At 34.3% G+C, this 22,494-nt stretch overlaps 2 protein-coding genes across 2 annotated transcripts; both read left to right on the forward strand.

The window, feature by feature from the left end:
* Positions 1 to 7,264: 7,264 nt before the first annotated feature.
* On the forward strand, positions 7,265 to 11,370 carry LOC132293495 (diaminopimelate epimerase, chloroplastic). Its single transcript, XM_059791010.1, has 9 exons — positions 7,265 to 7,630; positions 7,791 to 7,958; positions 8,270 to 8,340; positions 9,444 to 9,501; positions 9,931 to 10,110; positions 10,276 to 10,360; positions 10,480 to 10,539; positions 10,693 to 10,766; positions 11,101 to 11,370. The coding sequence occupies exons 1-9, from the start codon at positions 7,349 to 7,351 to the stop codon at positions 11,215 to 11,217; spliced, it is 1,095 nt and encodes a 364-aa protein (XP_059646993.1). The 5' UTR covers positions 7,265 to 7,348; the 3' UTR covers positions 11,218 to 11,370.
* A 2,397-nt stretch (positions 11,371 to 13,767) lies between these two features.
* On the forward strand, positions 13,768 to 22,494 carry LOC132293496 (kinesin-like protein KIN-5B). The gene is made up of 24 exons (XM_059791011.1): positions 13,768 to 13,954; positions 14,137 to 14,326; positions 15,228 to 15,357; positions 15,457 to 15,612; positions 15,706 to 16,043; positions 16,128 to 16,266; positions 17,290 to 17,387; positions 17,482 to 17,638; positions 17,726 to 17,795; positions 17,876 to 17,952; positions 18,232 to 18,285; positions 18,366 to 18,446; positions 18,534 to 18,645; positions 18,747 to 18,833; positions 19,289 to 19,464; positions 19,666 to 19,827; positions 19,913 to 20,020; positions 20,111 to 20,269; positions 20,370 to 20,453; positions 20,543 to 20,748; positions 21,265 to 21,366; positions 21,454 to 21,563; positions 21,664 to 21,815; positions 22,099 to 22,494. The coding sequence occupies exons 2-24, from the start codon at positions 14,148 to 14,150 to the stop codon at positions 22,312 to 22,314; spliced, it is 3,153 nt and encodes a 1,050-aa protein (XP_059646994.1). The 5' UTR covers positions 13,768 to 13,954; positions 14,137 to 14,147; the 3' UTR covers positions 22,315 to 22,494.

Raw genomic sequence — 22,494 nt, forward strand, 5'->3', positions numbered from 1 at the left:
TCTTGTGATCTAGTTGTATATTCTCTACCTCTCAAAGTGGATGGTGAAGGTTCGAGTTCCAAATGGGCAAAGTGAGTATGCTGTTTCTTGCCAATAACAAAATAATAATAATAATAAAATTAAATTAATGGAATGAAATTTTTGTTTATTTATTTATTTATTATTATTTTTTTTTGGGATAAGTAATTAGAGGCCATTCATTGTTATTGATTAAAAAGAAAATTAATGGAATGAGTTCCGATATTATCAGGCCATACAAATTAGCATATTGTCACGAAGTGATTCTTAAGACGCTTGGAGGATAGAAGACACGCATGTTGGTTGACAAAGAGCAGAGTTTGACTGGGAAAGGTTCCAGGGAAGGGGCGTGCAGGAGCACAGGATGGTACCTCTTCAGAGTTCAGGCAGGTCGACTCGATTGAGTGCGAGGAGCTTGTCACTGGTTGTGGACTTGACTATGAAGAAGGGAGTTGGTCATCCATGCACAAACTGGTCGGGAGCTGGAGCAGTTCCCCTGATGAGACCAAGGCAGGTCGAAATCAGTCAGCATGTATCCTTGAGAGGGTAGGTCGTGGTGGCTGACCAGGGCGCTTGCCCGAGCTGAAGCAACGCCTTGGTGCCGCACGGGCCGTGCCGCTACGCCAAATCTCTAGGCCCGTGACAAATGGTATCAGAGCAGGACTTGGGGTAAAGCACGGTGGGGTGCTCCCTTGTCGATCCGGGAAGGGTTTGAGAATGAAGACGGTGCACTGAAGTTGCGTCGATGAGTAGAAATCAATGCAGTTGTGGGGGAAAGCCTCCATCTCCCTAGGAAGAGGCGTCCGTTGAAGTTGCGCACCGGAGGGCCCCGCGTACCAAAGTTCGTGCTTAGTCCTTGGGTGAAGCAAACCATGGTGAAGGGTGAGTATCAAGTCGGCAGAAGGCCTTTGCTTGCTCGAGATGTCGCGGAGGCGGCATGACGGAGAAGAGTCACGTCCTTGAGGAGTGGATGTCCCTTTGGTCCGAGGCCTATCATTGGGCTAGTGCAGTGCAGGGAGTTGTACAAGGAAGCGATGGTGAGAAGGCGAGCATACTGCTTGGAGGCAGACTTTTGAAGGGAATGGATGCAATAGTGAAGCGCCGCACTGCGATGAGGGCGTCGCAGGATTTGGGTGGGGGAAAGTGTCACGAAGTGATTCATAAGACGCTTGGAGAATGGAAGACACGCATACTGGTTGGCAAAGAGTAGAGTTTGACTGGGAATGGTTATAGAAAAGAGGCGTGCAGGAGCACAGGATGGTACCTCTTCAGAGTTCAGACAGGTCAACTCGGTTGAGTGCGAGGAGCTTGTCGCTGGTCGTGGACTTGACTATGAAGAAGGGAGTTGGCCATCCCTGCACAAACTGGTCGGGAGCTGGAGCCGTCTCCCTGATGAGACCAAGGTAGATCAAAACCAGTCAGCATGTATCCTTAGGAGGGTAGGTCATGGTGGTTGACCAGGGCACTTGCGCAAGCTGAAACAACACCTTGGTGCCGCACGGGCCGTGCCGCTGCGCCAAATCTCTAGGCCTGTGACAATATGCTGTTAATTCTTCTTCCTTCTATCATGTTATAGGCCAATTTGCTTGGTTATCTTTGGCAGGCATTGCTAGGCCATGAATTATATTTTGAAAGATATCACATAAAAATATAAGTGAAGGGATCCCCATCACTCTAAATTTTCTAACTAAGGTAGGTGATATTCTTACTCCACTTTTTTCCAATTATATTACATTTATCATTTTTTTTTAAAAGAAATGACAAGAAAGTCCTTGAATTCATTAATGGACAATTCCTTAATTTATAATATCATAACTACCCTTTACACAATTTTAATTTTTTTTTAAACCTTTTTTTACTATTTTTTTCCTTTCTTTTTGTTTTTTTCCGGAGGTCATCTCAAAGAAAATAATTTATTCTATACTAATAATAATTATTTTTGGCGGTCAAAAGGAAAAATTTATTCCATAGTGACTTTTATTTTATTTATTTTTTGTACAATCGAAAGAGATATTTATTCAACAAAATTGACTTTTTTTTTTCAATTTTGTCAAAAGAGGTAACTTTATTTTTGGTAAATTAAAAGAAATAATTTATTCGATAAAAATAACCTTTTTTTTTTTTTGGTCTTATCAAAAATAGATAATTTATTCAATAGAGATAGGACTTTTTTTTTCTTCATGTCAAAAGAGATAATTTTTTTATCCGGCCAAAAGAGGCAATTTTCAACATAACAATTTATTTTATTTTTTTTATCCCTTAAAAAAAATTATTCAATTTTTATTTTATTTGTGTTGTCAAAAGATACTTAAAATATTAAAGATTAGAGATAAGGAGAGAAAAATTGAAAGGGCAGTGTGTCATTTAAAAAGTATTAATTATTTACTTGTAAAGGTAAGGTTAGAATTGTCGTTTCATTTAAGATTGTGGTGCAAATGTTGAAAAGTAGAGTGCGAATATCGCCTCATTATATATATATATATATATATTAGGATGAAAAATCTATTTGTAAGGTTTGTTTTTGTAAATTCTATTTGTAAGTTTTTTCTCCTGCTAAGGTTTCTAACTAAGGTTTCTTTAAGAATATTGGCATTGTAATATTAGGATGAAATTTTTTAAAAAAAGAAATATTAGGATGTGAAGCTATGATGTTCATCTCTCCTTGAAGAAAGAAATTAAAACTAAATGTTTAAAAATGAAGGTAATGAAGATGGTAATTGTCCCTATTCTAATATGCATGACATCGAGTGTTTGTAGGATCTAACTTACTGGTGAGAGTAGGAATGAGTTCCTTTAGAACTTAGAGGAAGTATGATGTACAGTTGGTTAGATTTAGTATGCATCGTACATGGATGGTAGTTGGAGTCGGCTCTTTCATCTGGGATCTCTAGGGAAGAGGATCAAGTTAGCTCTTGCGGATAGCTTGATGTACTATCTCTCTTCAACCCTTTGAGTGAAATGCGACAAAAGGAAGAAAAATCCATGAACCGACCCCATCATCTCCACCCGTAAGAACTACCATTTGAATACTTTACTATTATGCAAATCCTATTTTTCCTTATCCTGTGTATATTTAGAATTCAAATTCAAAAATTAAATTTCATAAACAGTTGTAATGATATTCATTATAAACAATTGTTATATATATAAATATGACAAAAGGGAAAACTACACTTACATAGAGTTAGGGTCTTTTAATAACAAACTGATCTATTTTAAAAGTTTATTTTTCACTTTGATTGAATTAAGTAAAATAATTACGTATGTATCAATAACTATTGTTTATGATGCCCTCCAAACACTTATTCCAAAATATTAAAAATTATTCTCCTAAAATCAAGTACTTTCTTTAAATAATTTTTTTCCTTTAACTTTGAAAGATATTTCTGCAACTTTCATATGTACACACAATAACTTATACATATAATAAAAAAGATTCAATATAGTAAAAAATGGAACAATCAAATGTTAATCCCCAAAAAGAAAAATATAATTATACTCAAGAATCTATAAACCGTCTTTGTTGTGGTGCATGTCTTGAGATGATACTCAATTAATTACACATATTTTATAAAAATAAAATTAAAAAAAAATTGATTGTTTGTGTACCGTTTGCTGAAATTTTCTATTAAACATTAAAAATATGCTTACTAGTTGTTTTTTTTCCTAATTCTATTCTCAAAGTTTTTCATCAAATTGCATTATGATTTCTGAAAACTCGATAATTTCTCTCTCAAAGTCACGATTTTCTTAAAAGTCACTATTTTCAAACTGAAAATCACGACCTAGACCCTCACCTCTAACCTTTCAGACTCGTTCTTAAATTTGACGGCATACAACATGCTCCTTATATAGAGACATACAACATACTCCTCTGGTGGACGGATGTGATGTATTATTATCAACCACTAAAATTTACACAATACTCCACCAAACTATATAAATTATTTACATTTCCCACAAAACCCTCCTACCGATCTAGAATTCTCTCCATCTACAAATTTTTACAAATCCTCTATCTAACTATCTAAATATTTACAATTCATACAAAACTCTCTTATGGTTATAGAAATCTCTCCCATCAACAAATTTTTACAAATATATTCTCTAATGTTCTAAATCTCTTCAAGACTACTACTTTCTACAAAAATGTGAGACTCAAAACCCATATCTCCACATGCCATACGGAGTATGCTTGCGCGTGGCTTACACAAGGAAGCATACAATATGAAAGTTATTCTACTTTGATTTAAGAATACAATTTTTAGTTTTCGGTACTTCAGATAACCAAGAAGTTTTTCAATTTTAACCAAGCAGAAGTGCAGCTATGAAGATGTCAAAATAAACCAAAATAGCCAAACCTGGGTAGATAAACTATAGTATCGTGTCAAAAAAATTTCTCAACATAACCAATTCAAGAAAAAATATGCTTTCATTGGCACCTTCGCCCTTTCCCATCCATTAGTTCATTGGACAAGGAACTACAGTTGGTAATGTTGGATAGTGGACACTCTTTGTTCAAGAGCAAGGCAAAGCTCGTCTTCGTTTTAGAAGGAATCTGTGAAAATCTGCGAGAGACATCTTGGTTTGAAGAGCACAAGGAATTTGAAAATTTACCATCTGAATTGTCTGCAGAATTCTGATTAAGTGAAGCTTCTTTATGGGGGAAGTATGGAATTGGCAAGTATAATGGCGAGGGAGGTTTCTGCCACCAAGGAAGAGGAGGTGCTGCAAAGAGAAGTGTCTGAAGCAATGGTCCGGCCTCTATTACAGCCTGCACGAGTTTTCCTTTTTGAGGCAGGGGCTTCCCCTTAACAAGATAATCAATTACACCATCTGAAGCATCACCAATTGAGATACCTCCGCTACATTGTCCTATGTTACTCCTATAAATCAAGCCTGTCCTCGGAAATTTTGAAGAAGAAAATGGATTAAAGTAGCAATCAATTGGGAAGCAGCCACTCGACTGATACTTGTATGTTTCTGATGAATGATCCATTATTATGGCATTTGAATGTGCTTTTGTCCAGTTCTCATGTAGCACTACTTTGTTCAGCAGTGTTTGAATTTGATTTCTTGCTTCATCTCTTTCTTGGCAAGCCATCTTCAAGAGCTCAAGTAAATGATTTACATTTTTCTCGTTTTTTGTCATCTCTTTTTTTGCTTCTGTTTTTGCTGATTCAAGCTCGAATGTGGTGCAGAGAAGCTTGTGTTTAAGCTCAAGTATACATTGCTGAAGGATATAACAATAATAGTTTCAAAAAAGTGATACACAAGTGATTCCGAGCTTTAAAAGATGACATTTCGTGGTGGAACCGAGCAATGTTGATGAGAATGGAATACTTATGTATATGAATTCAGTATGGATCATGCATCAATTTAATGTAAAAACACAAGTTGCAACATAAATCTTCATTTATTTATGAAATCCATTACATACAATGCTATTTCCCCAAATTAAACTACACAAATTCGATCATGAATTAAAAGTGCAAATACCAATCACTTGCGTGCCTATTTTTGTTAAGACCATCAAAAGTTGTCTAAAATGAACAATCTTGAAAACCTGACTACATAGAATGAATCTTTTATTCATAAAGCAAATTGCAGATAATTAATATTCTTATATAATCATTTATATTTGGCAGAATAAAAAAAATAAAGAAAAAGAAAAGTTTATTCAACAGATGAAAACAAAAACAGCAATCTTCATAAATCAAATACAAACATGTTGTCTATAAAAATAGATGTTTTAACTTTCATAAGATACAGATAGAATCCACTATCTAATCAACAACAATTGATCTCGACAAAAGCTAGAATGAATGGGGATATGATCTATTTAATGAGCACAACTCTTGTATGGAGGAGTGGGAAATGAACATATGTGTATAGTTAAAATGCTGTAAATAAGATATTCAAATTAAAACCTATTAACCTTTTTGGATTAATTGATTTATAAATTATATACATCATTCAGAAAGAAAAAGAACAACTTAGTTATTCATTAGATCACATCCAGTTTTAGTTAAAGATTGTTACATAAATTACCCACAAGGGACACAAATGAACTCAGAGATCCATTTAAACTTTTCATACCAATAAATTAAAGAAAATAAAAAAAAAAGCAGCTAAGTTAAAACAATTAATGACAACTACAACATAGCATTAATTTATTAGCATGGATAATTGAAGAGAAGTGTCTGAAAAACTTAATAGCATGGAAGACAAAGAAAGCTAAAATCAAGCCCAATCCATAATGAAGAAAATATGTCAATTAGAAACTGTTAAACAAAGATATTTAAAGAATGAAAATGAAGTCACCCACCTCTTGGTAATCCCAAAAAGAAGTCATATCTTCCATCTCTCTGAAATAACAGAGGTAACAAGATATGTGTGTGTGTGTGTGTGGGGGGGGGGGGGGGGGGGGTGTATATTGTAATATATGTGGAAGGTTAGGGTGGTGATGGATTCTAGCAAACTTCCACAAAGAGAAGCGGCGTTCAAAGAAAATAAGGTGGTGAGAAAGTCCATAAATAAATAAATAAAAATAGTCAAATTGGAGGTTGAGAATTCAAATTCCTTGAAAATTCTTTGAATATCAATGTATTTTTATAATTAAAATTAAATAAAATTTAGTTCCGTTAAGAAAAATTTGGTTACCAAGTCAAGGAATTTCTTTTTAAGTTAGGGGAGTAATAAAGTTAAATGGTAGGACGGACTTTTAATAACATTCGTATTAAATGTAATTCAAATTCACTTTGCTTTATGCAGGTAGGGTCGTAAAATCCCTCATTTTCTCTGTATGACTAATTGTTAACCATCTTCATTTGTTTATATTATCCTTATATAATTTTTATATACTTGCCGTCACAATTCATCTAAATTTTTGAGTGACACAAAATAAGAAATATTTTAAAGGGAAAGAAAGAAAATTAGGTGTGAACATCAGAAATATAGGAATCTACAATCTCCTAAAATAATACCATTTACAACTATATATTTATATAATACATATATAACCTCCTCATTGCTCACTTTTAATCTAGTTTGTCTGCATTGCATATGGTAATTTATATTTTAATTTTCCTTTCTATTGCATATAATTCAAAGAACACATTAGGTGGCCCAAATTGGATATACTAAGGCCGCCTGTAAATAGCCGCGCTTAATAAAGTGATAGTGGCCCAAATTGAGCCCACAATTGAATGCATAGCGGCACGTTTGGATTGACCTTTCTTTTTCACTTTCAAAGTTGGAACCAAACAGAAACAGAAACAGAAACAGAAACAGCGCTCTGTTGATTCTAGAGAGAGAGAGCTGTTACGCCATGGCTATAGCCGCCGCCATTTCATTTTCTCTCACATCACCAAATCGCTGCTCTCTACCCTTTTCCTTCTTCATCAACACCTCTCGATTTTCTTCTTTTTCTTTCCAACCAAACATTTTCAGATCAGTCAATACTCTTCGAAACCCTAACTTTAGCGTATCAGCTTCTTCAATGAGCATCGATGCCCCAGAGAAATTCTCTCGGACTTCCTTTCTTGATCGGAAAGAAAGTGCATTCCTTCACTTCGTCAAATACCATGGACTCGGTAACGACTTCATCATGGTAAAGAAATAGACGAATAATTTTGCAGTGTTCTGTTTGGTTGATGAGAAACTCTGAAATTAAGTTGTGAATTTTGAGGCATCACATAGTTGATATTTTGATTACTACTTTTGCATATGATCGATACTGAAAAATAATCTTGCAAGCTGTTTATGATTAGGTTGATAATCGTAGTTCAATGGAGCCTAGGATCACTCCGGAGCAAGCAGTGAAACTATGTGATAGGAACTTCGGCATAGGTGCAGATGGAGTGATCTTTGTTATGCCAGGAGTAAATGGCACTGATTATACCATGAGGATCTTCAATTCTGATGGTAGTGAACCTGAGGTAATTTGTTATTCTTCCTACTGGTCTATTTCATTATTGTCTCGGTCTGAATTTAAGCTCAAATATATTCCCAATTTAATTTAAATAATTTGGTGAATTGTTTCATTCTTTTAATGTTGCGGATTACTTGCTTGTTTTGCTTTTGGTTCTTGTGGTTTTAGATCATTAACAATTTTTATGCGTCCGAGTGAAATATATGCAACAATTGAGTAGTATAAGCTGTTTTTCTCTGTTTGCTTTTTTACTTAGTTATTTTTGCTGAAAACTATGATTTTATTCTGTTTTAAGATGCTTACTTTCTTATAATATAGATGTGCGGTAATGGAGTCCGGTGCTTTGCCCGATTTATTGCTGAGCTTGATAATTTACATGGGAAGAAAAGGTATGGTTATGAGCTGTAATTCATGTCAGTTTATCCCTCATCAATGTTCTTGTTAGAACACAGCGTAGAGTAGTATCATATATTTTACTCTAGTTTCGTAGAGTAGTATCATATATTACTCAAGTTTACACCTTCTGTTCATGGTTTCCTTCATTACATCTTTGTTCACTCCTTTAGAAAGTTTGCAGTGATGTTCAATTTCATGTCTTCTTTATTTATTTGGTTTGCTTGTAGTGATTGATGAGTTTTAGGTCTAATCTTTTTAAGGCCATTGTCAAATTTGACCCTTTTTGGGCCCATTGCTTGCTCAATTCTTAAATTTACTCTTCTTTGGGCCCATTGCTTGCTCAATACTTAATTTTACTCTTCCTATATAGGAATTCCTTGTTAGCTTAGTTTTAAATATGAAGTCCTATATTTCAAAAATTCTACTTAATTTTATTCTTCTTCTATAGAATTCCTTGTTACCTTGGTTTTAAATATGAAGTCCTATATTTCACAAATTCTAGGTGATTTTTAAGCATGCTGTTATGTGGAGTATATATATATTTTTTCCCAAGTATATAAAGTCACTGATGATTTGTTAAAAATATGTAATCATTACATGTATATTTCCTACATAATTGCGATTAAACTATTAGACTAACAATTACCTATTCTTAGTTCTTGACATTATAATGAAATGCTAACCTTTTGGATCTTTTAAAATGTGATAGAGTGTTACTTTTTGGGTTCTGTTGGGATCTATTAAACTATTGAACTACCAAATCACCAACAACCCATTATTAGCTCTTTTCCTTAATAATGAAATGCTAAAATAAAATTTAATGACTGCTATCCTTTTGGCTTCTTTTTAATGTGATAATGATGAATTTGTTGGTTTCTTTTGGGTTCTATTTTAGCTGCTTCCAAATTTATGTGTTCCCTACAAGGTTAAATGAATGAACAATATCTAGTCATGCAAAGAAAAGTTAATTGTTTATGATGTTATACTGCAATACATAATATTCTGTGTTTCCATGCTACTATTTTATTATTCTTTTACCTATTTAAAATCAAACTTAGCAGTGGTTTCTTACTTCTTTTTTCCCCATATTTTTCAGTTTCACTATACATACTGGTGCTGGTCTAATTGTTCCTGAAATTCAAGAAAACGGGAAGGTAATTTATATTCTCTTCTGAATCTAATCTATTGTGATTTGTATGAATTCTGACAAGTGAGTTGCTTTGTAGGCATTAAATATTTTATACTTACATTCAAGTATCTTCATTCATAATTCATAACTGTTGAATCTGTATGACATATAATTGCCATGACACAAGTCACACTAACAGTTCTGTATAAGTTTATTATTATCCTATAGAGGCAATTCTACCTATCAATTAAGAAAATAACAGATTAATCCTTGCTAGACATTTCTGGCATAACTGCCTCAATTTTTTCCCTCCTTGAAGTATTATTTGACAATAGGCAATAGTTAGTTGCTGTTCTGAATTCCTTGAAAACTTTGATAGCAAAATAAATTGATGGAATTAGTTGTTTATTATAAGTTTATAACCTGATTGGGCATTTTCTTGTTGCAATTTCAGGTTAGAGTTGATATGGGTGAACCTATATTGAAGGCACCCAATGTTCCTACAAAGTTACCTGCAAATAAAGATCAGTCTGTTGTAAAATCAGAACTAGATGTAGATGGAGTGACCTGGAGTGTGACATGTGTTAGTATGGGAAATCCTCATTGTGTCACTTTTGGTACAAAAGGGAGCCAGGTATTTCTTTTGGTCATTCTAGGGAAGGATTTCTAATTTGTGTGCATATTCATTTTTAACTTCCCTGTTAAGTCTTCTATGAAGTGTCTGTTCCATACCAGTATCCTATTTCGCATTTCCTTACCTGGCTGATTTTGTTCTCTACCTACTTTTCTTGGTATACAGAATTTGCAGGTTGATGAATTAAATTTAGCAGAAATTGGTCCAAACTTTGAGCATCATGATATGTTTCCTGCCCGAACAAACACTGGTCAGTTTTTGTTCATTTGTGTGTTTTGCCCAATTTTTACTTATCTGTTTCTATTATTTATTTATTTTTGGGGATTTCATGGCTGCCAGTATTATCTCCATATTGTTTTGATTTTACAGAATTTGTGCAAGTCTTCTCTCCTTCACACCTAAAAATGCGTGTTTGGGAGCGTGGTGCAGGTTAGTTTTTTCCTTTCCTCAAAAGACATATATGCCGCGTGTTCATTTATTGCACCGGAAGCCATGGATGAATTTGATGTTGTCCTGGAAGCTCAAATTTTAATTATTATTATTTTTTAATGTATTTGAAGCTTAACCGTGTTGCTGTTGTAGGAGCAACACTTGCCTGTGGAACTGGAGCTTGTGCAGTGGTTGTTGCAGCAGTTCTTGAGGGTCGTGCTGGGAGGGTAAGGATGCTATGTTAGTATAAATTTAGGTGCAATGTGAGCCTTTATAAACTAAAAGGACATAAATTCATCGCACTGTGGATCTTTTGTTTAGGATTTCAATGCCACTTTTGGTGGTTGCCCACTTATTTGATTTGGCAATGGCCAGCCTCCCATGTTAATGAGGAATTAGTACAAGCTTAAAGAAAAGTTAGCTAGGAAAAAATTACGCAATATGAGACGCTAGCAATTTCCTTTTAGTGTCGAATTCTCAAACTGCTCCACTGTTTCTATCTATACAACTGCGGATCTTCTTCTCGTTCTCACACACTCAAATTTTGTTATCTTGAAACAGAGTTGTACTGTTGATTTGCCTGGAGGGCCATTGGAGATTGAATGGAAGGAGGAAGACAATCATGTGTACATGACTGGCCCAGCTGAGGTAGTGTTCTATGGATCAGTGCCTCTCTGATACTCCAAAGTAAATCTGGACTGGAGGGGAGACAACTGAGTTTTGTAGAAATGTGAGAGTAAGCGCCATGTTTACTTCTTGTACCATTTTGGATGACTGTATTGTGTTAAATTCTTACCCCAAGACTATTATATTGTTTTGTATTTCCCTCAATGTTCTACTCTTATTGTTATATTGTTTTGTAATGTTGGATTTTATTTTAATAGGAATAATAAATTAACAAAATATTAAATATTATTTTTTAAAAAAAAATTTATATAGTGGGTTGAGATTGGATCGGAATGGGAAACGATGGGTTTTGGACAGAATGGAAAAGGAATCCCGTTGAGTAGTCATTCTCATCCTTATTCGTGAATGCTAGAAATCAAATCAATGGAAAAGAAACCACTGATCCATAAAGAGGAGAGCTTGAGGGTTGAGGCTTCACGAAACAAAGTGAGAGTGTTTGTGGAGTGGCTTTCAGAATCGGGATGCTATTTGCTCCGCTTTTTCCTTTTAATAGCTCCCCATGATGTTGATTGTACCCCATTGAAGGCAAACTACTTATTAGACTATTTGCAATCGGTAAATAAAATTATGTGACATCCTTCTTCCTCCTCTTGGTTTGAAGTGTGAATTAAAATCAATTTACACCACCAATATATATAATAAAAACTCAGGTCAATTACAAAGATTAATTTTAGGATAAAGTACAGCCACACTTCTTAAGGTTTGGCAAAAAGACACTCAGAAAAAACTTACCTGTTTTTTTGGACAAAAATACCCCTGAAGGTTCAAAAATGGACAAAGACACCCCTTTACATAAAATTTTTTGACCAAATTACCCTTTGACCTTTTAGGAGACTTTTTTAATTTTATAATTTAATAAATTGGACCAATATACCCTCATGAATAATTTATGCATAAAAAAAAACTTTGTATTGTTCACTTCTTTTTTTTTTTTTTTTTCCTTTAAAATGTAGACGTCTAAGATGATATTTTGATTCAATACATATATTTCAAATAAATTATATTTTGTTATTACTTCTTTTCTTTTTCTTTTTTTATTTTTAAATTAAGATGCTTAATTCTTTCATCTAAAAAAATAAAACCAATCTCTTTTCCTTAAAAATAAAAAATATGGTACCAGTATAACTTTATGCATCTTAAATTATATAAAATATTATGCATTTCCCAATATAAAAGAAAATAGGTACCCGTATAACTTTATGTATGCCTTTTTTTTTTTCCCTTTGTTTTATTATTATTATTTTTTTCTCTTTTATGTTAGGAAATGCATAATATTTTATATATAATTTAAGATGCATATTTTTTATTTTTAAGGAAAAGAGATTGGTTTAATTTTTTTAGATGAAAGAATTAAGTATCTTAATTTAAAAATTAAAAAAAGAAAAGAAAAGAAGTAATAACAAAATATAATTTATTTGAAATATATGTATTGAATCAAAAAATCATTTTAGACGCCTACATTTTTAAAAAGTTGGGACATTTATAAAGTAAATAACAAAAAAAAAAAAAAAAGTGAACAACATAAATTTTTTTTTTTTTTTTTGTAACTTTTTTTTATGCATAAATTGCTCATGAGGGTAGATTGGTCCAATTTATTAAATTGTAAAGTTAAAAAAGTCTCCTAATCGGTCAAAGGGTCATTTGGTTAATTTCTCATGTAAAAGGGTGTCTTTGTTCAAAAAATAAGTAAGTTTCAATTGAGTGTTATTTTACCAAACCTCAAGAGGTGTGGTTGTACTTTACCTTTAATTTTATTACACCGACCTTCCTTAAAGTTTAAGTCAATTACACATGACTTCTCTTAAACTTGTTTATAGGTGACCAAAAAGCTATTTCGTGTGTGAAAGTCATTAATACCCTTATATTATAATAATATTATATTGCATTTTATACAATTGAACAACAAAATTACTCCCATGATTTATATGTGTATAATTTGTGGATGGGTCTTTTAGAAAGAAGGTGTCGTTGAGCACATGTACCAAATCGTAGGGGAAGTCAAAGTAATAAATGTTGAATAATTTATACATGTATAATTTGTTCAAACCTCGTGAAAGGTCAATATAATTTAAAATAAAACTTTAAAAGGCAGATGATATAAGATTGGATTATAACTATTGGAAACCTTTTTTTAAAAAATTAATAATAATAAAAATAAAAATCGTATTCTATTATTTTCATTTTAGTAATATATTTATTTTTCTTTGGACGATACTTACTTATTTACCGATGACTATGAAGCTAAACACTTGATTTAATCAAACTCGATCTATTTCTTTTTGATCTATCACATAAATTCGTGTTTTGTTATTTTCACTCATAAAATAGATTTTTATGATTTATTTTTTTAACAATGTAAAAACTTATTAGAAAATTTTTGTCATAATTCCCATATCTATGTAAAAAATTTGCAACCAATCTGCCAACGCGCCTCCCATTTGAATTTGTTATCGAAGGGTCCCACTTTTTCAAGAAAATGCAAGGATCTTCGCAGAGTGCGCCTGTCTCAACGGCTATCTACTACAAATACCTCAACTAGCCGTTAGAAATTCAGACAACTCTTCACTCTTCCTCACATTCAAACGCACCAGACAAAACGAAGAACAAACCCTAGAGAGAGAGAAACAGAAAACCCAGTCATAAAGAAACCCTTTTTGGTGCAAAAGCTCACTTTTCTAGCCTAATTTTAGGGTTTCAACCAAATTTTCTTCTAAACCGAGAACCCCGTGTAAGTACAATTACAATTTATTTATTGATTTTGTATATATACGTATACATATTTATAGTATAAATTCGATATGGGTTATCTTTTGTACCTTGTAGTGTTGAAAAATTGAAGCTCGATTTCTTTTGGGTTCTTTGTAGATTGTGTGGTTCTATACTCTGATTCACGTTTTTGTGTTCATGTAGATAAATAAAAAATGATGTCCCTTACTCCTGATCAATTCAGAAAAGTGGGTATGGGGGTAACGCCATCTCCATCGCCATTTCTCACGCCTAGACCAGAAAGGCGTCGCACAGATCCACGTGGGTTTGATTTGAACTCGAGTCGGCAAGACAGAGATCGAGAGGTTAATGTTCAAGTTTTGCTTAGATGCAGGTGGGTTTTACTTTCTGAGATATTTTCTTTCTTTATCAATTTTGTGTCTGAATTTTTATATGTGTTTTCAAGCATTGATATGTACTAATATGTCCGCGGGCACACATCAGTTTAGTTTTCGACTTGTTGATGTTTATATTTTAGTACCTTTGAATGTGTTGGGCTTTAATACCATTTATGCATCATCTTGGCAACATCTTAAAGAAGATCGAGTCACAAACCCTTCTTCTATGAGGGCAGAGGAGACTGCATTCCGTGGGCCAATGATTTGTAATGTTATGATGAAATTTTTAATTCATGTGAGGGTATTTATCTTAATTTTTCAATATATTTTCATGAGTAAAGGTTTGTGTAATCTTATGATGTCCTATCTGATCCTATGATCCATCGTGAGTACCCCTAGATGTTGATGCAACATTTGTAACTCTTATGTTGTTGTTCTATTAGGGTTTGTAATCTTTATAGTTTAGGGTTGCTTTTGTATGCAGTGATGTTTGTTGCGAATACTCCCCATGTATTAGGACCTTGGATTTAGTTTATTGCATGTTAGACAGTAGAAATGTTTCTTCCTTTTTACTTATTTTATTTTTATCATTTTAACCATGTTCTTGTGCTACAAGGAAATTTGGATATTTGACCTAACCAAATATCATAAATTTTTTATTCCTCAACAATTTTAGAAGTAAAACAGTTTAATTTTCATATTATCGTCAAAGACTAATGGTTGACGATCAAGAATTGATATCTCCAGTATATTGCACCCCCATGCTGTTCTACACTAATGGATTTAATTTCTGATCATGAGTTGTCCCAAGTCTAGACAATACTATATGCAGGACTGGTTTGTGAAAAAAGAATATTCAATCCTTTAGCTAATTTTTAATATTATTTCAATTTTTAGGCCATTAAATGATGATGAGCAAAGGTTGAATGTGCCAAGGGTGATAACATGTAATGAACATAAAAGGGAAGTCACTGTTTTGCAAAGTCTAGCGAACAAGCAAGTAGATAGAGTTTTCACCTTTGACAAGGTATGCCTCGTCCTATTATGAACACCTAAGTCCATGATTCCTAATATGCATTATGTATTATAAGATGTATATACTGATCTTGCATGGTTACATATAAAGGTTTTTGGGCCCAAAGCACAACAAAGATCAATATATGACCAAGCCGTTGCTCCTATTGTTAATGAAGTTCTTGATGGCTTCAATTGCACTGTCTTTGCATATGGGCAGACAGGCACTGGTAAGACATATACAATGGAGGGAGGGATGAGAAATAAGGTATCCGATGTGGTATATTTTTTATTATTTTTATGAGCTTTAGCATCCACTCTTTCTTTTATTTTTATATAAAACTGCACTTATTTGTCATAGGGTGGTGATTTGCCTGCTGAGGCTGGTGTCATTCCAAGAGCAGTTCGCCAAATTTTTGATACACTGGAGGCACAGAATGCTGATTATAGTATGAAAGTGACCTTTTTGGAGCTTTATAATGAAGAAGTAACTGATTTGCTAGCTACTGAAGACAATTCAAGATCTTTCGATGACAGGCAAAAGAAACCCATTTCTTTAATGGAGGATGGAAAAGGTTGTGTGGTTGTAAGAGGCCTCGAAGAAGAAGCTGTTTACAGTGCAAATGAAATTTATACCCTTTTGGAACGAGGAGCGGCTAAAAGGCGTACAGCAGATACATTGTTAAACAAGCACAGCAGGTAGTATTTAATTTAATTCATTTTTAATGATATTCAATTCAGAAAAATCCATGTGTAATAAAATTGAACTTACTTCTATTGCAGCCGTTCTCATTCTGTATTTACCATAACTGTCCACATAAAAGAAACAACTGTTGGAGATGAAGAGCTCATTAAATGTGGCAAGCTTAATCTTGTTGATTTGGCAGGATCAGAAAATATTTCTCGTTCAGGTGCACGGGAGGTATGAAAACGACTAAAGATTTAGTTTGGCAGTTGTTTCTTCTTTGTTTTATTCATATAATTGTGTGTGTCTTTTAATTGATTAATGGAAGAACGGAAATTACACTTGTGATTAACTGAACTAATAATATTTTAGTTCCTTTCGGGAATCTATGAAGTATGAACTATGTCTATTTGAACAATATTTGTTTTTGATTCATGAAACAAAAGTAAAATACTGAACAATAGTTCAAGTGCATAGAGGTATGAAATTAACTTCGGGTTTTACTGTTTGGCAATCATTTCTTCTTAATTTTGGATTGTTCTCCTGATTAATTGAAGTACTGAAAATGTGATTTTTTTAATGGAATTACGAAATTATAAACTGTAATTCGGATAAAAGTTGCCAATTTTTTAAAAGTTGTCTTGTGTTGTTAACTTTGGCTTTCTCCTATAAAATGTACACGTCTGATTCACAAAAGATTGTTGCTCAGAACATTGTTGGACATTTAGTGAGATTTGGCATGATAATGTGCACCATCGTTGAATTTATCCATGGTTGTCTTTTACCTATTGAGTTGCACAGGGTTGTGTGGAGTTTTAAGTTCAACATACTGCTTTTAGCAGGCTCCTTGATTTTTCAACAATTTATTTAACCTAGCAATTATGATTAATTTAAATTGTTCCAAGAAAAATAAAAAGAAAATAGAATATATATATATATATATATAAATAAGAAACAGATTGCAGTTTGCTTTATATTTTTTGTGAAGATCGGCAAAGAATACCCTGAATATTAGAATAGACTCCTTTATATATCATTAATGTTATCCCACTATTGTGATCTTCATCTAGCAACTTAGATTTATTACTCAAATTCTAGCCATCTCTATGGAATGTGAATGTTTACTTGTTATAATAATTTAGTGCCTCATCTGCAGACAATATTAAAGAACTGAAAGCCCAGCATGAGTTTACAATTATTTATAAATCTTCATTTGGAATGGCCATCTTATTTTGATGAAGTGCTGCGATTGTAACACAGGGTCGTGCGCGAGAAGCGGGGGAAATAAATAAGAGCTTGCTCACCCTGGGCCGTGTCATAAATGCGCTTGTAGAACACACTTCTCATATACCTTACAGGTTTTAGCCAGTGGCAAATCCTTTCCATCCATTGTAACTTATGGAGTGGTGTTTACCTTCTCGTAACGCTCTCTCTGTTCCCTTTCCTGTGCAGAGATAGTAAACTAACTAGGCTGCTAAGAGACTCACTGGGAGGCAAAACAAAAACTTGCATCATTGCAACAATATCTCCTTCTGCTCAATGTCTAGAGGAAACTTTGAGCACACTTGATTATGCCTACCGTGCTAAAAGCATCAAGAATAAGCCAGAGGTTTGCATGGCTATTTCTTTTGCCTATGTCAGTGTTTCCTTTCACGTAGTCTTTCTTTTGTGCTGATAGTGAAGCTTATCTTTGCAGGCGAATCAAAAAATGTCTAAGGCTGTGCTGCTCAAGGATTTATACTTAGAAATTGAGAGAATGAAACAAGGTTTGACAATTCACTTGTACTTTCTGATTGTTTGACAAAATCCAGACTCGTAGGTTTATATTCCACAATAATCAAAGCAGATGTACGAGCAGCGAGGGAAAAGAATGGTGTTTATATCCCACATGAAAGACACGTTCAGGATGAAGCTGAAAAGAAGGTGAATTTTTACAAATCCCACTATCAACGCTACTCAAGTCTTAATAAACATACAGAACTATCGCATCAATAGAAACATGATTAGATGATGATAATGTAGGCTTCCAGTGATTGGTTATAACTTAAAGTCCTATGAGTGAAGAAATCTATTAGCCCACTTGAGTTTAAAGCACGTTTTTGTTTAGTTCTACAAAACTGTCACCTGTCAGAATGCTATTCTTCGTATCCTAGTGTAGCTTGAATAAGTTGAATGTAAAATGGGTACATTATCATCCTGCAGGTGAAGAACGAGAAGATAGAGCAACTGGAGATTGATCTAAACCTCAGTGAGAAGGTATTGCTGCTGGCTTGCTGTTTGCTTGATCTTTCTTGAATAATTCAATGTCTATAGTAATGAACATGTTATCGGTGCAGCAAGTCGATAAACTTCGTGAGCTTTATCTCACTGAGCAAGAGGAGAAATTAGACTTAAAAAGTGAGCTTGGGGATTGCAAGGTATCAACTTTAGAATTGAATAGGAATTATAGTTTGCAAGTCCTTTTTTCGCGCACACGTACCTGATCTGAATTTGTTTCCTATCAGAGAAAACTGGAAAACAGTAACAAGGCCTTGCAAGATCTTCAAGAGAACCACAGGATAGCCATTTCAACGCTGAAGGAGAAAGAGCTTGTCATCTGCTCGCTTCTGCACTCAGGTAAAAGACCAAGTTTTAAGTGAGCACATCATGGTCCTCTTTTCTGCATTCGGTGATGCTTACTTATTCCAGAGAATGTGTGCTTTTCTTAACGCAAACAGAAAACTGTCTAATTGAACGTGCGAAGGAGTTGCGTGCCAACTTGGAAAATGCATCTGAGGATATATCAGCATTATTTGCAAAATTAGGTACTTGTACTTAAATTGTATCAGAATCCTGAATCATTAAATTGTGTGTCTTAAATATTGCATGTAGATGAAGAAATTATCACTAGCAAGCCCTGTAGGAAATCAATCTTTCTCATTTTCTGAGAAGGAAATTTCCCTCTCCTAGTAACTGGCGAAGAATATATTATGGTAGGTTGTTTAAATGTACCTCTTGTCACGGATTTGACCTTTGAAATGAGATATTAAGAAGCCCCAATTTGTTTATAAGACACAAATGGGCTATGCTACATGCATTAATGAAATATTTTGTGGAGATGTGTTTTTTAAAAAATGTGATACTAAAGCTTTAAAGCACTGCATTACTCTCTTTTGCTCCAATTTGTTTTTACAGTAAAAGATGTGCATTAGTACGTGCATTTATAGTCACTTTTTTCTGCTTGTTTTAAGGCCCAACTAAAATTAATGATGCTTTACAGATCAGAAAAATAGATTGGAAGCAGAAAACCAAGGACTGCTTCTGACTTTTGGTTCACAGCTTGATCAGAACTTAAAAGACCTTCACAGGACCTTCCTGGGATCGGTTTCTGAACAACAACAACAGTTAAGATGCATGGAAGAGCATATCCACTCGTTTCTTGCTAGCAAATGCGATGTAAGAACTGAAAGTTGATGTTTCATTGTAGGAGTGGGACCCTCTCTAATGCAACTGTATTCTCCTCCAACGCTAGTCATGGGGTGGTCCAATGTCCACCACCCTTGAATTGTGCCCGGAGAGGATCCTCTTCCCTCATTGTAGCTCAGTATTACCAGGTTCATTATTTGTCAAATAATTTACCTTTGTCTAATCTGCCAGGTAACCCAGGTACTGGAGTCGAAGATAAAGAAAATGACAGAGATATATACTACAGGAGTGGAATCTTTGAAGGAGCTTTCTGACACACTACAAATGAAGGCTTCTTCTGACATGGATCAAATTAAGTCTACAATATCATGCCAAACAAACGCAGTTGAGAATGTATGAAGTGAAAGAAATATAATTTTGTTTGAAATACTGATGAGACTATTACAATGGCTGTTATAATGTTGTGTCATATTTACAGTTTTTCAAAACTGCGGTTTCGGAGGCCAAGGATGTCATTTCTGAGATTCAAAATTCTCTTAATGAACAAAGGCAGCTATTGGCTGTCTCTGCCAAACAACAAGAAGAGGTATGTTCATTTCTATTACAGTTTCCATGATGCTAGGCAAACTCCTTCCTTTTAGTTGTACATAATTTTTTTAACCTTGTGGAAATGTAGGGATTACATCGGAGTATGGTTTCAGCACAAGTGATCTCTAAGGCAACAGTTGATTTTTTTAGTGACCTCAACCATAGTGCTTCTAAACTCATGACAGTTCTTGAAGAAAGCCAAATTGATAAGTCCCAGCAATTGGCAACTTTTGAGAAGATGTTTAAGGTAAAGTTTTTAGGGATGTAATATGTGTGTGTGTGTGTGTGTGTGTGTATATAATGACCAATTCTAGAATGGGATTGAAGCATGGGTCTTCTTTTAACAGGAAGAGACTGCTAGGGAGGAGAAACAGGCCATGGAAAAAATTGCAGCAATATTATCGGATCTGACAACTAAAAGAACAGCTATGGTGAGTCGGTCATTTTATTGGTGTTCCTATGTCTTGCGAAAATGATAGCCAGTAGATTGGATGCTTGACATCTAAGAATCATTCAATAGGTTTCAGAAGCTTCGAGAAACATTCAGGACTCGAATATACAAGGGAATAAAAGATTGCTGCAAGAGATGTTCAACATGCAACAGGTTTCAGCTGATGCAAAGGAGGAGTTGAATCAATATGCAGAAAAGGTGAAGAGTCACTTCTTGGAAGACACTTTCACATCAGCTGAAACGAAAGCTACTATTGAAAATTGCCTCCAGGAATGGTAAGCTAAAAAAATCTTCTGTCTGTAAAATTCTTACAATTGAAGTTTTAGAAGTAAAATTACAGCAAGACAATCTGAGCAGGTCAATTTATTGACTCCAGAAATATAAAATTTTCAAGGGAAATGTCCAGAACAAATATTGTTGCTAACATTATATTAGCGTGCAGAAACACACATTAGCAGAGACAATCTGAGCAGGTCAATTTGACTCCAGAAAATTTAAAATTTTGAGGGAAATGTGCAGAACAAATATTGTTGTTAACATTATATTAGCGTGCAGAAACACACATTAGCAGAGAAACTTGTGAACCAAACAGATTGAAGTAGCTAGTTGGCACCAGAGAATAGTGTATAATTAATTAAAGATTTAACCAAATAGAGCAAATTAACATAGAACTTACGCTTTGAACTTAAGTTACTGAAATATTTGATCATATTTGCTCGGAGTTCTTTGTTTTGAAGGTTGGGATCTTTCTAATGGTTGAGTACTGCCTATTAATTGTCACTATTATGCAGCACAACAAAGGTGGATTACTCTAGGCAGCAGTGGGAAAATGCAGAGTTATATATCAACCATCTCAATAAGAGCAGTACTGCAGAGATGGAATCTACTGTAAAGTAAGTTCTCCATTCCTTTGTTTGTTGAACTTTATTGTGTTCTTTTCCTTTTCTTATCCATGTCCGTTGAATTATGTCCACGAACAGGGCAAAAATTTGTGCAAATCAAGCTGCACATGAAGAATTCGTCTCCACATCCTCATCCATGGTTTTGGATTTCGAAGCCAAAGCTTGTGACATCAGTGCATCTGTGAATGGTATGCTTATTAATTGCTTAAGCAAATTTTTTTTTCTTTCTACTTTGTCAAATCATGACTCTAACTGCTCAGTTGGGAAAAAATATAATGCAATTTGCAGATTCCTTGAGGCTAGACCATGAATCTAAGAAGGAAATGGACTCCATGTCTACTTTGTGCTTGGACCAACTCAACTCTGTACGAGAAAAGCATAGTGAAAGCATATCAAATATCCGAAACAGAGCAGAGCAGTGCCTTAGGAAAGAATATTTGGTAGGCTGATTCTCTTGCTGTATCTTTACTCTTTAATGAGATTACTGTGACACAAAGTTTAAGGGGTTCCAAGTTTGTGACTCTTAGTGTGGTTAATAACTGCCATAACTGGGATCAATTTGTTTAGGGTACTAAATGTTTCCCCACCTAAGAAAGTCTCAACAAACCTCAGGAAAACATGACCATTGACATCAGTAGTGCTAAGCCAAAGTTTTCTTTTATGTTCTTCTTCTTAAGATTTCAGAGCTGTATACTGACTGAATGGTGTAACTACTTGGAACAGGTTGATCAGCATACCAGTGGGACTCCTAAGAAGCAAGTACTTGCAGTCCCCAGCCTGGCATCCATTGAGGAGATGAGAACACTGGCCTTTGAAGATCTCACGGAAAACATTACTTCAGATAACAGACCAAAATCTGGTAGTAATACCGGAAGCAAGATTCAGCAACAGCAACAGCAGCCATCACCAAATAGAACTCCTTTTGCAGACGTCAATTGATTATGATTAGCACATTTAGGCAATTAGCAGCTACGATTGTTGTATATTGTTGAATGAATCTTCAAGTTCAAAGGAAACTGCTCTCATCAACTGATGAGTAATGTTGAATCTGATCCGATGATATGGCTTCTAGTAATTTGCTCTAAAGAAAAGAGATTGTTTGTTTAGAACAAAGTACTA

This window comes from Cornus florida, unplaced genomic scaffold (genome assembly GCF_030987335.1).
Source record: "Cornus florida cultivar Cherokee Brave unplaced genomic scaffold, ASM3098733v1 CherokeeBrave_3.0.0_Hap2_Chr02, whole genome shotgun sequence".
NCBI lineage: Eukaryota > Viridiplantae > Streptophyta > Magnoliopsida > Cornales > Cornaceae > Cornus > Cornus florida.

Excerpts from the sequence above, each read along its gene's own strand:
- LOC132293496 (XM_059791011.1), top strand. The coding sequence starts at position 14,148 with ATGATGTCCCTTACTCCTGATCAATTCAGAAAAGTGGGTATGGGGGTA. Across the intron at positions 15,613-15,705 it reads AGGGAGGGATGAGAAATAAG|GGTGGTGATTTGCCTGCTGA; the intron begins GTATCCGATGTG and ends TATTTGTCATAG. Across the intron at positions 18,834-19,288 it reads AGCATTATTTGCAAAATTAG|ATCAGAAAAATAGATTGGAA; the intron begins GTACTTGTACTT and ends GATGCTTTACAG.
- LOC132293495 (XM_059791010.1), top strand. The coding sequence starts at position 7,349 with ATGGCTATAGCCGCCGCCATTTCATTTTCTCTCACATCACCAAATCGC. Across the intron at positions 7,631-7,790 it reads TCGGTAACGACTTCATCATG|GTTGATAATCGTAGTTCAAT; the intron begins GTAAAGAAATAG and ends GTTTATGATTAG. Across the intron at positions 10,540-10,692 it reads TGTTTGGGAGCGTGGTGCAG|GAGCAACACTTGCCTGTGGA; the intron begins GTTAGTTTTTTC and ends TTGCTGTTGTAG.